The 17906-nt window shown below is 38.2% G+C and overlaps 1 protein-coding gene across 2 annotated transcripts; it reads left to right on the top strand.

Annotated features, from left to right (window-relative positions):
- Positions 1-233: 233 nt before the first annotated feature.
- On the top strand, positions 234-4726 carry LOC132294940 (nucleolar GTP-binding protein 1-like). Of its 2 annotated transcripts, none has more exons than XR_009478247.1 (3): positions 234-386; positions 1705-3799; positions 4374-4726. XR_009478247.1 is itself a non-coding variant. In XM_059792983.1 (3 exons), the coding sequence occupies exon 2, from the start codon at positions 1728-1730 to the stop codon at positions 3747-3749; it is 2022 nt and encodes a 673-aa protein (XP_059648966.1). In that variant the 5' UTR covers positions 234-386; positions 1705-1727; the 3' UTR covers positions 3750-3762; positions 4374-4726. The 2 variants fall into 2 exon arrangements, 1 of the variants encoding a protein (XP_059648966.1); XM_059792983.1 differs by having other exon boundaries at positions 1705-3762.
- Positions 4727-17906: the final 13180 nt, after the last annotated feature.

Raw genomic sequence — 17906 nt, 5'->3', positions numbered from 1 at the left:
TTTAACAATTTTTCAATACTTTGCAAAATTTTTTTTTTTTTTAAATTTTCTCCCAAAAAAAAAAAAAAAATTACCATCAAATCAGGTTGAAGGACATGTTACGTTGGGCTAAAACATGTCTTGGGCTTTGTGAATAGTCCATACAACCAGACCTGGGCTTACCGACTAAGGCCCAAAATCCAACCAGACGAAGTTGTAAACCCTTCCTTTCTTCTCCTTCAACCCCTATAAAACCCTAATTTCACTTCCTGCTTAACCTCATTTGTTTGCAGTTGAAAACTTGAAGGAGGCGACACAGTGCGCCGCTTCCAGATCTTCGAAACCGAGTCACTGACTCGGCCGCTGCTGAGTCGTTTAGTTTGAGGCCACTGAATAATATTCAACAGGTTAGGTTCATCACACTATTTTTCCGTTTTTCGTTTTGTTTTATTTTATTTTATTTTTTTTTTTTGTGTATATATATGTTGATGTTCTAGGGGTTTTACTATTTATGCTTTTGGTCATTTTATCGATCTGTTTGGTTGCTTAGAAAAACTGTATTCGTTATCTTTTTAGTCTTAGAAAAAGAGGAAACGAGATTTACTCAATTGAATTTAGTATTATCAGCTGAGAGGGTTATATGCTAGAAATCGACCCAAGACGTGGCATGAATTCGAGAAATTTATTTCTTTGTTTTATTTTCCAGTAATCAAACAGTTTTTTTTTGTTAATTTTAAGTTAAGTGTTAGCAAAATGTTGTCATGGGTGAATAATTTCTAAAAAAACGAAAATAAATAAACTGCTTTAAACTAAATTAGGGTTGTTTCGGATTTGGCTTTCTAGGCTTGATTTAGAATTTTATTGACTCGAGAGCATGTTTGCTTTTATTTATTTTTTTTTTTTTTGTGTGTTCTCTCTCGTGTTAATTGTTGCCTACTGATACTCTTGGTTTAGGGCTCTGCCTTCATGATATTATAGTTTCTGTTGATTATGTTTTCATAAATGATGCTACTTATCCATATATATATGTTTTCATATATGATTCTATTTGGGATTTGATAATAAAATTGAACAGAATCATGTAACCAACCCTTGATCCTTGATCATTGTTGTTGCAGTTTTTTTTTTTTTTTTTTTTTTCAATTTTAGAATAATGTATTTTCCTTTTTCTTCTTCAAAATGATTGAAATAGCTTCTTTTTTTATTTCTAGAATACTGTTTTCAAGCAACTAGGATATGTATACCAGCTAGGTTGCTTCTGTGAAGCAAAGCATTCAATAATATAACAAAAGATATGTGTACATCCTAATCGAAGATGGTTTGGGAAATTCATTTTCCTTGACTTTATTATTATTCAATGCTAGTCCATTATGCTCGATAGTGGCAAATTAATACTTGAACCGGTCCTTTTAAGAAAAAAGGAGGATGATGCTCTAGTTATGGTGAACTTTTTAGTTTTGTACATGAAGGGAAGCAACACTCTTTCTTTATTATTTTGATGCCTTTTTGCATGGGAATGGTACATATTTGGTGTTTCAAATGGACTTTTGGGTATTCTTATTGTGAACAAAGTTGTTCTTATATTGACCTGCTGATATGATGATTAGTTTGTTGGCTTTTGCTTGTATCCGTATAAACTTAAAAAGTATTTGTCACCTTTTAGAGTTTTATATCTATTACTAATTTTGCTGTTGAGTTCTAATCTTTTCCATGTTTGTTGTGTAGAGTAAAACATAAACTTAAAAAGTATGGTGCAGTACAACTTTAAGAGAATCACAATTGTCCCCACTGGGAAGGACTTTGTTGATATCATCCTTTCTCGCACACAACGTCAAACACCGACCGTTGTTCACAAAGGTTATGCTATTACTCGCATCCGTGAGTTTTACATGCGGAAAGTGAAGTACACACAGCAGAACTTTCACGACAAGCTTTCTACCATCATTGAGGAGTTCCCTCGGCTTGATGATATCCATCCTTTCTATGGTGATCTTCTTCATGTTCTCTACAACAAAGACCATTACAAGCTTGCCCTTGGCCAAATTAATACTGCAAGGAATCTCATTGGTAAGATTGCAAAGGACTATTTGAAATTGTTAAAATATGGTGACTCACTTTACCGATGCAAGGCTCTGAAAGTTGCTGCTCTTGGCCGCATGTGTACTGTGACAAAGCGCATTGGCCCTAGTTTGGCTTATCTTGAAGAGATCAGGAAACACATGGCTAGGCTACCATCAATTGACCCAAATACCCGGACGGTCTTGATTTGTGGGTACCCAAATGTAGGCAAGAGCTCATTCATTAACAAAATCACCAGGGCAGATGTGGATGTTCAGCCATATGCTTTCACTACAAAGTCACTGTTTGTTGGTCATACAGACTATAAATACCTTAGGTATCAAGTGATTGATACACCAGGGATTTTGGATAGGCCATTTGAAGATCGTAATATCATTGAGATGTGCAGTATCACAGCTCTAGCACATCTAAGAGCTGCTGTGTTGTTCTTCTTGGACATTTCTGGTTCATGTGGGTACAGCATTGCTCAACAGGCAGCTCTTTTTCACAGCATCAAGTCTCTATTTATGAACAAACCGCTGATTATCGTCTGCAACAAAATTGATATGCAGCCTTTGGATGGGATATCCGAGGAAGACAAGAAGTTGGTCATGGAAATGAAAGCTGAAGCTATGAAGACTGTGATAGGTCAAGGAGGGGAACCTACAGGTGATGAAGGAGTGCTCTTGACAATGAGCACTTTGACCGAGGAGGGGGTAATTGCCGTGAAAAATGCAGCTTGTGAGAGGTTACTAAATCAGAGGGTGGAACTAAAAATGAAGTCTAAAAAGATAAATGACTGTCTGAATCGCTTTCATGTTGCAATGCCAAAGCCACGTGACCAGAAAGAAAGGCCACCATGTATTCCCCAGGCAGTCTTGGAAGCTAAAGCTAGGGAAGCAGAGAAAGAGAAGAGGAAGCTCGAAAGGGATTTGGAGGATGAGAATGGTGGTGCAGGTGTATACTCCGCTAGTTTGAGGAAGCATTATATCTTATTACACGATGAATGGAAGGAAGATGTAATGCCAGAAATTCTTGATGGGCACAATGTCTATGACTTTGTTGATCCTGATATTGTACAAAGGCTTGAGGAGTTGGAGCAAGAAGAAGGTTATCGGCAGGAGCAGGAGGGAGATGATGATTTTGAGATGGATGATAAGGAATTGACCCTCGAAGAGCAAGAAACACTGAATGAGATCCGGAAAAAGAAGAGCTTGCTTATTCAACAACATAGGATCAAGAAAAGCACTGCGGAAAGTCGGCCAACTGTACCAAGAAAATTTGACAAAGAGAGGAAGTTCACATCAGAGAGAATGGGAAGACAATTATCAAATTTGGGGCTTGATCCGACTTTGGCAATCAACCGAGCTCGTAGCAAGTCAAGGGGTCGTAAGAGGGAGAGATCAGTTGACCGGGAAGCTAATGGTCGCGGTGACACCATGGATGTTGATGTTGGCCATTCTAATAAGAAAATGCGGATGAGGTCTAGATCTGTTTCAAGGTCTAGGTCACAGCCACAAGATATGGTTGTCGCTAGAGCGAGTTTCAAAGACACTGCTCAATTTGATAAGGCTGTAAAACTGGCTAAGAACTCCAACAAGAAGAGGAACAAGGACGCTCGGCGGGGAGAGGCCGATAGAGTCATTCCTACTTTGAGACCAAAGCACTTGTTCTCTGGGAAGCGCACCCTTGGGAAAACCAGCAGACGCTAATAAAGTTATCAAGGTATATCTTACACTGTTCATTCGACAAACACTTGCAGGTATATCATTAACTGTTCGTATCAAATTTTGAAATCTTCATCAATTTTACACCCTTTGCATGGATTTAATAAGACCACTGATAGATTTCCCGACTCCATACTGGTGGGGTCCACCACCTTTGTGAGTGGTCAGTTTTAGCAGGGAGTTGGGTGTTTTTTATTTTCCAGTTTACTAAAGGTACTCTTACAGTTATGAAACACACACTTGTTACTTCAATAGTTAAGAGGGCGTATATGGTGTGCACAGTGACTTGCTTTCTCCTGATTGAACCATGCCTTAGGAAACAAACTTATTTCAGATGATGCATCGATTTGGATTCTCTAGCCATTGAATCATCTTTGTGGGTAGAATTAGCTCTTGCATAATATATACCGGAATCTAGCTGGTTCGAAAGGCCTAGATCCAAAAATTTTAAACGAAAGCTTTTCTGGTAAAATGTGTACGTCATGTCGGCGGTCTCTGATGTGTGTATGTTGGTTTTGAGATGCAATTGGTAGTTTTGGTTTTACGGATTTGGAGGATTAAAATTTGCATGAAATATTTTTCTGATGGTACTGTGGTTATTCCTTGCAGGAAAGCTTGATATTGCTGTTGAGAGAGCTTGCATCGAATATTTTGTTCTTTGAATTTTGTAGACGTGACCGGAGATTGTGACCAGACATCAGATGAGCCTCCTGTTAAGTTTCTGTCCATGCAATTTGATACTAAGACCTCCTAATGTTACAATTTCAGTACGTTTGGTATTCCAAGTTGTAGCATATTATCTTTTGCTTATTTTCGTTTTTGTTTTAAAATTTGTGTTTGTGGAGAGCAAATGTTTTTGGTTATGCTTACCATGCTTTTCGAAGTGAAATGAATTTTTTTGACAAATCTTTCAATTTACTGTCAATAAGGACAGTTCAATTCATGCTCTAGGGTTCTCTTTATGGTCTTGTTCAATTGCAGATGCAGGTTTTTTGAGGGAGAGCTTTGTTGTGACCCTCTAAGACTAACAAGGTTTTGCATGTGAATGTTGTAGACTAATTTGGTAAATTAACATCTAAAGTTGATTAGTAACTTTTTTAGAAGTTTAATCTGACAATGATTAAGTTCAAAGTAAACCTTGGGAGAGGACTGGTTAATCTTCTTGCAAATGCTTATGGATTTGGATTCTGCTATGCTTTTAGTTCTCTCCAATCCTCCATTTAATAATAATAATAATGTCACATCATTTGTGTAACTATCAAATTCCTAGTTTCGTGTATGATTTAATACATCAAAGAGTCAAAGAAAATAGATGTGAAATATGTTGTATTAGACCAAATGTGTCCAAAGAAGAGCAGAGACATGAAGGATAATGTTTGAAAATAATATATACATATATATGCTATTTAAAGTGTATAGCATTTTTATTTTTATATACATTTTAGTCTTTTATTTTTTTAATTAATATATATTTATTTTGGCTCTAGTCTGCCTCTAAATCCTGGAGTAGGTATTCGGTGGGTGCACGTGCAGGCACTTAAAGCGGTGCATCCTGATACAGGATTACTACTTTTTTAATTTTTTGCTTGGAATGAATGGGACACAATAACAATAAACTTTTTAACAAGCATTTTGAAAGAACAATTAAGATTTAATTAAGATTTCTTTGGTTGTAATTATTCTATAGGTATACTATATCATGTATAATAAATACAAGCAAAACAATTACTATTTGTAAATGTCATATTTTATTGTTTGATTATTATTATTATTACTTTTTATCAGGCCCCAAAGCTTAAATTATTAGATAAAGCTAACAATGAACTTTTCAACAAGCATTTTGAAAGAACAATTAAGATTTAATTAAGATTTCTTTGATTGTAATTATTCTATAAGTATACTGTATCATGTATCATAAATACAAGTAAGACAATTATTATTATTTATAAGGCCCAAAAACTTAAGTTATTAGATGGAGCTAACACTCAACACATATATATGCATTTAATAATTCATCTGAATTCGATGTGAAACAAGTCCTCGTTATAACATTCTTCCCTACCCGAATTTGCAAAGGTCTCATTGCGGTCGAGTCACCTTGCCTACCCGAGTGACCGACCCAGACCCATTCAGCAGAGCACTTGGCGTGACACCGAAGCCCGCCGTAATTTGCAACGCCCTCGTTGCGGTCAGGCTACCTTGCTTATCCGGGTGGCTGATACGAACCCATTTAGTGGAGCGCTTGGCGTGACACCAAATCAAATAATGTATCTGGCTCTGATACCAATTGTAATGGGTGAAGTGCTTCGCGATTTGATCCAAAAATTTAAATTATCAGGTGAAACTAACACCCAACTCATATATGCGGATTTATTTTTCCATCCAAATGCAATGCAGAGAAAGTCCTATCAATGTCCCATTTTATTGTTGAATATATACAGGGTATGTCTGGCAGCACCGTATTCGCCTTTGGAATTGGAATTGGGAGCTCAAACCCCAAATCTACCGTTTGGATGTTACCAGTTAAGAAGGATTTGGGATTGGATTACAACCCTAAATATTCCACAATTTGAATCTCATGCCTAGAGCTGTGATTTGAAACACCAAATCAATAACCCGATCAAAACGTCTCTGTCTCACCTCCAATCCACCCATAAGGACGCTTTCAGCCCCTGAACGTCTACAATCTATTCGTCGGTCGTGATGCCAACTCCGGCGATGACTCCATCAATAGCCCCATGTTCCATACGAAGCTCAGTGGCGGCAGCAGCGTTGAAAGCGGAATAGACTGCATTGACCGTTGGGCAGCGGAATGTTACGTTCGCAATCACAGCTTTGAATCCCCACCGGCGGTTGGTGGAGGTCAGGTGGCTCTTCCTCCGTCAAATTTATCCAGTGACCATGATTTTACTTCGCTAGCAATTGATCACTGTCATACTTCTCCGCCGGTAGAGTCATCAGAGCACAACAGATCTGAACCTGAAAGGGAAGAAACTGACAGCGAACCGAAAAAGGGCCAAGCCCGGCCCAGAAGATTTACAGCAGACCTAAAAAGGGGCAAGCCCGACCTAGTCCACTGGGTCATTAAAAAGAGTCATTCGACGATCCCCAGGCCCAATCTAACTAAGATGCTGAGCCCAATAGACACAGAGTCTGAGTAAAGAAAAAGGGGTCCCAGAGTGGGCCAGCCCAAATAGGTTGCTTTACGCCAAATGAAGCCCATCAAACCTAAACTTGGAAACCAAGATAGGAAACTATGGTAATGAATAATGTAATATATACAGAAAGCAATATAGACAAAAGAGACCGATTGTTTGGAGTGTGAGAAAAACTTTCCATCAATATAGAATAGTTTTCTTGCATCTTCATCTGGTGCCATCGGTGGGAACCGAGAAGAGATCCACAAGTTCCTAAACTTAAGCACGACTCAGCTCCGATAGGACCATGGTCAAAGAAGAGAACTCGTATCCACAATCGGAGAACGAAGAAACCCGAAACAACGAGCTAATGGGTGCCATTGAAACCTTTCAAAGAGGGAACGTAGAGCTCTATTCGAGAGTGGAGCTAAGGGACATACCCCGACTCCCTCGGCCATCACCGGAGGTGGAGAGGGTGGAGGCACCGGGCATCAACTAGCACGCACCCCCACCAGAGGCCGAGAGGGTGGAGGTGTAGTATGTCAACCAACGTACAGAATGAACGGGATCTGTTCATGTTGAACCACGACATAGAAGAAGAGGACCAGAGGATGAGGAGGAACGCGTTGAGACAGGCCCTCCACTACCGAATGAATCAAATACAAATGAGATGTTCGACGAAATGTACCAGTCAGATCTGAGCACTCACATTCAGAGGGTCACCGGAATGAGGTAGGAGGGCCGAGAGGTTCCATCAAAGAGTAACATGGCTGTTCGGACTGCCATCAAAGAGTAACGAGGCTGTTCGGACGTCCCTTCGGACAGTCGATTTGCCCTTTATAAAGGAAATCCTCCAATCACCAAAACCGAGAAAGTTCATGTAATGATCATGATTTTTTTTTTCTTTTCTTTTCTTTTTTTTTATTTTTTTTTTTTCATTTTTTGGATTTTTTTTTAGATTATTTTCGCTTTATCTCGTTTTGCGTGCCGAACACCGTGGGGTGTGCTGGGTATGTCAGAGTGTTGATTGGAGCATTTTCTTAAGTTTAAAACTTTTGAAAATGCATTGGTTGCTATTTCGACATTTTTTTATTTTTCGGACTGAGAGGTCCCAAGTGGGACCCATTACAAGAGAAGTTAAGTACGAGGTCTGTGTCACTGGTCCATTGCATTTCATGCATTGTATTTTGTGCATATTTAAATGGTTGTATATTAGTTTATGTGGTTGTGATTTAATTGAAATATATATATATATATATATATATATATATATATTAGAAAGAGAAGATTTTTCTTTATTGGTGGGCCCACCATTTCATCATTTTAATGGCCAAAGGGCCATTATTCAGACCATTCTCTCTCTCTCTCTCTCTCACGCTGTAACCTCTATCTCATTCTTTGTTTTGTTTTGTTTTTTTTTTTTTTAATTTTAAATTTTTTTTTTTTACAACAATTCAAGCTTGATCTCTCCCACACCTTTGAGAATTTGATTTTGCCGCTTAAGGCAAAGTTGATGAGTACGTCGAGGCCGACATTTTGATTGGAGCAAAGTGTTGTTTGGCCACCGTTTGGGATTTCCAATTTTGGGTATTTTGGGAGCTTTTTCTTCAATTGAGAGGTAGGGGTGTCTAACGCACAATTTCCTTGATTATTGTGAATAAATTAGTTGTTTTTCATGTCAAAGCATGCTTAAGTGTAGGATAATTATGTTATTTGCTTTGGACAGCCTCCTATGTGGTTAAATTCATTGTTGTCTTAATTTTAGTTAATGAATTCATGCCCTATTCTTGTTGAATCTTACTATGATTCACTTGTTGATGACACATCTTACCTTGTGAATATATCTACCTTCATTGAAATGAATTTTGATTTAAATACTGTGTTACTCCAATTGAAACTAAATTTTTACTAAAACTTCTCCTATGATTCTAGTATATATCATAAAAATTTTATGATTTTAGAGCACATAGATATTTTTCTAAAAATCCGGAAGTATCTGCTGTCCAGTTTCATGTCACTGCTGGAAAATGAAGTTTTGAGAAAATAGTTGAACAATTCTAAATATTTTATAGCAAGTTCCCACATCAGTCTAGTACGGTTCTATAATTTTGATGATTTTAAACCATGTACTTAGTTTTATAAAAATTGGAGAGTAGCTGCTATGTAGTCTCCCGTCATCGTTTGAAAACAGGTTTTGACAAAGTTGTTTGGCTGACTTCCCAATGTATAAAAATTCTCAAAATTTTATCCCAAGTTCTAAAACCAATCAAGTGTGTTTCTGCCAATTTTTATGATTTTAAGCCATGTATTATGTTTTGTAAAAATCAGACGGTAGTCACTGCTCAGTTTTCTACCACAGTTTGAAGACAAATGTTTATGAAATTATTTGGGGATATCCCGATATCGAATGATTACAAAAAATTTATGTTTCATGCTTTCATGATTTAGTATTCAAAACAAATTTAGTTTCCCACATTCCGGTGTTGGATGAATTTTCTATAAATTTTCTCTCAAAATTACCCAGATTTTCTTCAAGTTGAGGACTATTGCTTTACTTGTAAAAACTGATTTTCATTGGAAATGCTTAAGCTATTGGGAGTGAATTTTTCATATTATTTTCTGAGTTTAGATTCCAAAGAATTTTGGTTTGCCCCATTTCGTTTTAAAATGAATTATCGATAAATTGTTTTGTGAGAACTCTGCAGATATTGTGGAAATTATGTGAATTGTATGAAATAATGTTCACAATTGTTTTTCATGCTTGCATGCTTGCTAAACTTGCAGAATCATACTTAAATTATAAAATTGGGACATTATAATGCCATGTTCATTTATCACACATGCATGGTATGAGTGTGTGTGTGTCGTGGTTTGTGTGCAGAGCTCATTTCATTCATGCCATTCACATTGGCATGGTGTGGTTGGTTTAGGTTGGTCAAATGAAGTATTGATTTCCAAAAGTTTTTAGAAAGGATTTGAAAAAGGAAAATTTTCTTTTTGAAAGTGAAGTTTTTGATAATGGAAGGGAAATGTTTTTTTTTTTTTTTTTAAATAAACCGAATTTCGTGAGTTCGGGGCTAGCTTGACCTAGAGAGAGCGCGGCCCGGTATGGGGCGTGAAAAAGTTGATACTCGGCCCTTTAACAGTTACCGGATTTGGAATCGGGGAAAGCTATCAATCTCGCCTCTGAAAAGTTGGTTAGCGAGTTTTCGAAAAGTGAAGGTTGGGTCGGTATAGACCAAATTTGGGATGGGATGCATCATGATTCATATCATGCATGTTCATTACTAAATTATGCTTTGTGACCGATTATCTTACATTGAATTAAATTGGAATTACTTTAGATATTGCTATTTCTATCATCCTCTTCTTTTTATTACGATACCCATACGATAAAACATGACTTTCCCCTTTCAAAGTATGATCCCTTCCCCTTTAGTTCTCTTCTTTGTTGGTGTAGCTCACGTGGTTATAGGAGATGTGTTTTAGCCACTTTCGACTGGGCAAGTGTTGCTTACCCCTTCCCTAACATTTTCAGGAAATGGAAAGAATGTGGAGGAACTTGTGTTGCGGATCTATTTTGCCTATTTGGAGATTTATTTTGAACATGTATTTTTAGTATTGATTTATGTATATTGAGGATGTTTGATGTAATTGATTAGGTCCTAAAAGTTTTTTTTTTTATTTTTTATTTTTTTATTTGTGTATGTGAGATTATTAATGTAATTATTGTGTTATGAATTTTTGGGACGTTATAGTTCACGATGCCGACGTTCACGTTATTTGACGGGACGAAAGATCCAACCGAGCTTATGTATTAGATCTAGATAAAAATGGCCTTAGATACTCAGGATGATGCCCTGATGTGCAAGCATGGACTGACCCAGAAATTCATGTGAGGGGGATGACCTTTAACAACAATAAGATAAAAAAAAATTGAAACCATTGTAATAAGCAAAAAAAATTGAAACATTCATTGAGTACATTTACAATTGTCCTCGACGATTTTTCATATATTGAAAACGTCGTATGATAACTCAATTATCTATGCCAATAGATATATCTTTTTAAATATACACTATCAAACTATCACTAATCCATTCATCTCCCATCTTGTTGTGCAATCTATTCTTCACGATTTTCATAGTAGAAAAAACCCTCTCTACAGTGGCAGTTGCAACTGGAAGGATCAATGCTAATGTCATAAGCAAATAAACTAGTAAATACATCTTGTCTCTTTTGGTTTTAACCATTTTTCTTGCAAGATCACCATTCCCTTTTAATCCTTCAAACTCGCTTCTAAAGCCCACATCCGTAATATAATTATTAAATTGATCACCAAGTTTTATGAGAGTATTTGGAGAAATTTTTTTTGGTTAAAATTCAACAAGGCGGATTAATTTTTGTTTCTCAAAAGCAGAAAATGAATCATCCGGACACAAGCATGCCACATAAAGCAACCACTCAGTATTTGTAATGTTTCCGATTTTCACCATTTTTCATTTTCTGGAATTTTCTGATTTTTTTTCGAGGGTATTTTTGTCTTTTCTCATTTTGCCTGCCGAACACCGTGGGGTGTGCCGGGTGTGTCTGAGAGATGGTTGGGGCATTCCATTGAGTTCAGGACTCTTGGAAATTCAATGGTTGCCATTTTGACAATTTTTTTGTTTTTCGGACCGCGAGGTCCCTGGTGGGATCCGCTACAGGGGTTGTTGTGCACGAGAATTGTGTCATAGATCCATTTCATATCATGTGTCATTATTTTATATTCGTTTACATGGTGGCATGTTAATTTGTATGGTTGTAATTTAATTGGATTGCATACACATATTATAAAAAAGGAAAAAAAAATTTATAAAGTGAGTGGGGCCCACTATTTTTGTAACATTTATAATGGCCTTAAAGCCATTGCCCACCATAAGCCATGATCTTATTCTCTCTCTCGGCAGTTTCCTTTCTCCCTCTTATATCTTTTTTTTCTTTTTCTTTTGCTACTCAATTCCAAGCTTAATTTCTTCCAAACCAAAAGGAATTTGCTATTACCACTTGAAGCAAAATTGAAGAGCTCGTCAAGATCTTCAATTTGATAGGAGCAAAGTGCCGTTTGGCCATACTTGGGATTTCGTGGTTGGGCAAAAATTTGGAGCTTTTCACCTATTTTGAGGTAGGGGTTTCTAAGCTACAATATCTTTACCCTTTGTGAGTTTTCTTCATAGAAATTTATAGAATTGTTCACTACACTTTGAATATTATTTATGATTATTTGAAAATATATAAAATGAAGCATGATGAGGTATTTTTATATGTTGTGTGTGCTAAGTTGTGTGTCCAATTAAATTGTGATGAAATACAAATGTTTATTTGAATTATCTATATGCTCCATTTACATATAATGCTATATTTGATAAGAATGAGAACATGACTTGTTATGGAAAAATATATATATTTTTTAAATTTGCTAGCATGATGTTAATGAAATGAATATATTTTTATGTTGACATTGAATAACATGTGACATTTCATGCATTATCATTGTGCATGAAATGAGGAAAGTTATTTTATGAAACAATAGAAATGATTTTTGGGAAAAAGGTTTTGAAAGAGGTTTGCAAAAACTCAGTCGCCTAGGAGTTGCCTAGGGATCGTGGCGTTAGTGTGACCTAGAGGGAATTAGGAAGACTTTCCTAGCGTGGTTGAGTTAAATGGCCCTCAAATGGCGCCATGGAGTTGCCATGGGTCAGGGACAGTTAGCCAATCCTTTTCTCGTGCCACCATGGAGTTGCCATGGGATGGGTTGCATTAATGGTTAGAAATGATGACAAATAAAGGTTTTTGAAATGGGGAGCGACATTGCATACCACTGTATTCCATAGCATGGCATGGTTTGATGAGGATTTGATTCATTGTTGTTAGAATTGATGCTATGTTTTCCCTTCTGACTAGCATGACCCATCTTTCCTTTTCCTATGCTTTGTATGGATTCACAGGGTCACAAGAGGTGTGTCTTAGGCACCACCTACTGAGTAATTTGCTCACCCTTTTATTTTAAGATTTTTCAGGATACGGAAAGGAAGTGGCGGATGACGCTCCTCCACAGGTTTTGATGGGTTAGTGGACTGTTTAGACATATTTTGTAGTTATGATCTCATGTTATTATTATTATGATTATTTATAAAACCTGGGATGTCATGTATATTATGTATTGACATAGGAAAGGACGGAAGCATCTTTAGTTGACCTCGGGTTCGGGTAAGGACCCGGTTCGCGATTCGGGCCATCGGGTTCGAGTCGTTACAAATTTGGTATCAGAGCAGTGATTCAAAAACCAGTAGGACGACGGGTAAAGGCCTACCTAGGGTTGTGTGGAAGGTGGATTGCATTGTTTATGTGCTTATATGTTAAAAGTATTTGTTATATGAGAAGCATGCTTATTTGTTAAGTGTTCACATGCTTACGTGTTTAATTGCTAAAATGTGTGTTATATAGCCATAACGATGAAATGTATAAATAATTGAAAACATATTAATTATGATATGATGACAAGTGTGATTTAGGTGGTAACGGCAAGTAGTGAGCACAGTAGGTGCAAGTATGTCTCGTATGGTATTGTGATGGTTATTAGGCATGGTTATGCAAGTATTTTTTTTTAAAAAATGAAAAGCGGGGTTGTTTATTTACTTTTAAATGGTGGGACACGATTATATTATGGTATAGGGTATAATTATTATGTATGTGTGTTCATGTGTGTACATACAGTTAGGTACGGGATGGTTGCTAGTGCGGTAGAGTACTTATTGTAGCATTGATGGTTGTGTAGGTTTTGACTTGAGTAGGGGAGGAGCTCGGTTGCTCCAGGGTTGTTTGGGTTCCAGTTCTTATTGAACGAATGGCGTAGGTCTTTAGCTCGTGGATCGAGCTATTCAGTGCATGGTTGCTTCAATTTTCTCGTTATTTTTAGGGCGTAGTGCTTGGGGCACGACTTTCGAATGCTTGTTATGGCACATTGCGATACCCAGGGTGAGACGTATGAGTTTTATGTGTTGATGCGTGGGTTCTTGTGATCGTGGAGGTCAGGTCTATGAAGTGAGGTTTTTCTGAGGTGTGTATGACTTTTAGAAGTTAGTATTTGTGACGTAGATCGCGGTTTGGTACAGTGGTTTTCTTCGAACCGATTTGTGGTGGGTGTAATAAGGTTACTTGAGTCATGAGTATAGTCTATAGGTTGTAGACGTGTATTTAGAGTATTCTGGTACGGTCCGAGGAAGTGTGTCGGTTACGACTGTTAAGAGGACTTGTTAGACTCTATAGGTCTAAGGTGACGTAGGCATTGACTGGAGTCATGCCAGTGCCGGATGATGATTACAGGATATGGATCATTTCATGTGGTCATGAAAGAGTCTATGTTTAGAGACTGGTTAGTAGAGGAGTGATCCTCATTTCAGATAGCTAGATGAACGTATTGCGGGTAATTAACTCTCGGTGAGTTGATTGTATGGCTCGGCGGATGAGCGGGGCTATAGGTTGTTATGGTTATCGAGAGAGTATGGAGGTGAGGTATTGTGGTCAGTTTTAGCTGTGTAGTGCAAGGTTGTGCAATATGGCAGGTAGTATGGGGTCATTGAAGTGCTGGTCGATTATAGATAAGGTGATAAATGGTGGGTATTGTGTACCAAATGGACAATGTTTTAGAATTTGGAAGCTGTGGACTAGGGTTGTATTTCAATTGTGTCTGGGGTATCAGGAGATAGTGCTGGTTATTTGAGGATCCGAAGGGATAGACTGATGATTAGAATGATTAGGACGAGGGTGATCTTGTATGTTTAGTTAGTAGCCCCATTTGATTTTTGTCTGGGCCAAGAGTGTTCTGAGGAACGGTAAAAAGGGAAAGTGATGGTGTTGATGGTTGGGCATAAGGTTTCTTTGGTTGAGTATGTAGATTATTTTAGGAAGAATGGTCGGAGTAGCCAATTAAGTGTTAATGACTGATTGTGTTGTAGATGGTTTGAGAAGACATTTGGATGTTGAGCATTCTGGTTTTTGTGCTCATTTTTCCTTTAGGATTTATTAGCATGGCATTGCCGTATGGATGACCTTTTTTTGATAATAAGTAGTGGTTATTGTGGGGAGTATCGAGAGTGAGCCATACTCTCTTGTTGTGATGGTGTTATCCTAGGGATGCTTGTGGGGGATCGTTTGGCGGTAGCCTGTTGAGTTGGTGGGATGTGAGTTCGAGTTGTTATTCGAGGATGATGGTAGTAGAGGCGTTATGATATGATGTCTTAGTATTGATGAACATAATGATTTAAGGTATGATCCGAGGGTGGATTAGAGAGTATGAGTTATTTGTTGTGTGTTGTCAGGTAGGTGATGGGATTGTGTGCCAGTTGAGGCGATTGTGGATGGTTTAGTCTTTAGAGCCAGTAAAGATAATGTTGCTATATAGGCACCTTTTTCTTTGACGAGTCAGTGGGTTGCTGTGATTGAGGTCACGGGTCTTGTGTGCACGATGCTCAAGGGAGTGTCGCCTATAAAGGTAGAAATGGAATGGGTGGTAAAATGTTATTTTATGGCTTAGAGGTTATCATTTGGGAATGACTGATCTAGGTAGAATGGGACACGGTGTCCAACGTACTATGATCGTTCCTAATGTTAGTATGTTGTGAGCAATTGGTACCCTTATCTAATTGGTTTTGGTTAGCATAGGTGTTGCGGAGTAACGTATGCGAGGTTCCGGTATTGATAGTGTATGACGGTCTGTTAGTGGCAAGGTCACCTAGATTTGTGTTCATAGTTCCGTACGGGCATCTGATTAGTTCACCTCCTTGTACGTAAGGAGTTCATTGCATCTTAGGTGAGATTGGGTGACCACGGTTGGACGATTAGTGAGTAACGTGTGATAGGGTGTTGAACGCATTCAGGTGCGAGTCGTCAGTCTCTTGTGAGAGCGGGGTTCGTTACCCTTTCCGTTTGTTTTAGTCCTGACAAGGACGTCGTTTGTCGTAAGTCATGTTCTCCATTTAGGAGTTGTGCGTGTCCGCGGATGGACGGACCTATATGTGGTTTGTTACGCTGTTAGAGTTCACCGGTAAAGGTTTAGTTGTACGGGTCGACTCACTCCCACGGAGGGAGGTGAGGTCTTTGGTTTTGGTGGTGCTTGTTTTGTGAGCGGTTTTGACCGGTGGTATGTGAGGCACGAGTTGCCGAATAGGGATTGTGTGTTTCCGGTGTCTAGTACTACGGCTAGGGGATGTGCCGTGAATAGTAAGTTCGAGGATGGTTAGATGATGTAATGTGAGTTATGTACTCGGGTATTTTTATAGATGTTTGATTGAGCAATGTCTTGAGGACAAATGTTGATATTATTTGAGTATTAAGCAGCTAGAAAGTGATTATGGGATTCCGTTGAAGAATAATAGGAATGATTAACTTTGGTTTTGAGGTTTTAGGCATAAGATGGTCGTTTTGTGTGTTTTTTTTTAAAAAAGTTAAGAATTTAATCGAATGATGTTATAGAGTTGTTTATCTGGTATGGATGTTATAAGGAGATCAAAGAGCTTGTATGCTAGTCGATGACTGTGGTATTTGGTGTCATACTGCTTTTAGCTTTTATGATTGTGTGATTAAGGCATGATTGAGATTCTTAGAGTAGGTATATGACTGTATAGTTGTTGAGGTTATGTAGAGCAATGGATGGATAGTGAGTGAATCTCATGGTTATTTGTGGACTGTGTGAGACTGTGTTTGGGGTTTAGACCTGAGGACCGGAACGACGTATGTGTTAAGATTGGATCGATGATAAGAATGGCCTGGGCAACCATTTCTCTTGAATCAGTCCTTCTTTAGCACGATGTCGAGTCAAAGGTCAATGATTGTTTCGACTTGTTAGTGACAGTGAGAGTATGGTACTGGGCATTATGTCGGTGTGATGGTGTGGACTCAGATGATTTGTCTGAGGTGAATAGGTGTGTTAGGTGGGACCAAGTGTCCAATCCGTTTGATTATTAAATATTTCATTTTGAGGATTTTTGTCTTGGGTACAGGATAGTGTGCTTTGCTGATTGGTGACTAATGTTTATGCAGGCATTGGGAATGTAATGTTTTTGATATATTATTTTATTGGCCATGGGACCAACACTTGTTTTATTCATTACTATAACTTATTAGTCATTTGGTTGGCCATCATATACACTTTCTGCTGCTCCACTCTCTGCCCCACGTTAGTTTCCTGTTTTTTTTTTTTTTTCTCTTTTCTACAAACAAGCTCCGATCTAGCCATTTTTATTTGGATTTTGATAGCACTTCTTAAAGCAAAATCGAAGAGCTCGGCGAGATCTTCAAGTGGGTGTAAGCAATTTCAGTTTTGGTGTATCCTAGGATTTTCGAAATTAGGGCACAAAATTGGGGGTTTTCATCATTTTGGAGGTAGGGGTGTTTAATCTACAATCTCTTAGGCTCAGTTTGGTAGAGTGGGTTTGAAGGGAAAGGGAAGGGAAGGTGATGGAGGGTTATAAAAAAATTGTGTTTGGGTAAGGTGAGAGGAGGGAAAGGGAATGAGATGGAAGGGTTTGGAGGGGTTCTTCATAACAATGTACAGTAACTTCTTTAACCTTCCAAAAATGGGAGGATAAGGAAGGAAAGGGAAGGTAATGGCAGGCAATGGCTCATATAATATTTGTCATGCCACTTTTACCCTCAAAATTGCACTTGATATTGGGCATGTATTCAGCGCGAGAAGCTTGCAAACGGCGGACGGCGAACCCGAACTGGAACAGCGAAGGAAACTGAAAGATGTGGGTTTTGATTTTTTGAGGCGGACGGCGAACCCGAACTGGAACAGTGATGAAAACTGAAAGATGTGGGTTTTGATTTTTTGAGGCGGACGGCGACGGCGAACCTGAACTGGACTAGCGATGGAAACTGAAAGATATGGGTTTTGATTTTTTGAGGCGGACGGTGACGGCGAACCCGAACTGGAACAGCGATGGAAACTAAAAGATGTGGGTTT

The sequence above is a fragment of the Cornus florida genome, unplaced genomic scaffold, assembly GCF_030987335.1.
Source record: "Cornus florida cultivar Cherokee Brave unplaced genomic scaffold, ASM3098733v1 CherokeeBrave_3.0.0_Hap2_Chr02, whole genome shotgun sequence".
NCBI classification, from domain to species: Eukaryota; Viridiplantae; Streptophyta; class Magnoliopsida; order Cornales; family Cornaceae; genus Cornus; species Cornus florida.
Note: the sequence above shows the minus strand (reverse complement) of the source record. Positions and strands in the feature narration are given on the sequence as shown.

Excerpts from the sequence above, each read along its gene's own strand:
- LOC132294940 (XM_059792983.1), top strand. The coding sequence starts at position 1,728 with ATGGTGCAGTACAACTTTAAGAGAATCACAATTGTCCCCACTGGGAAG.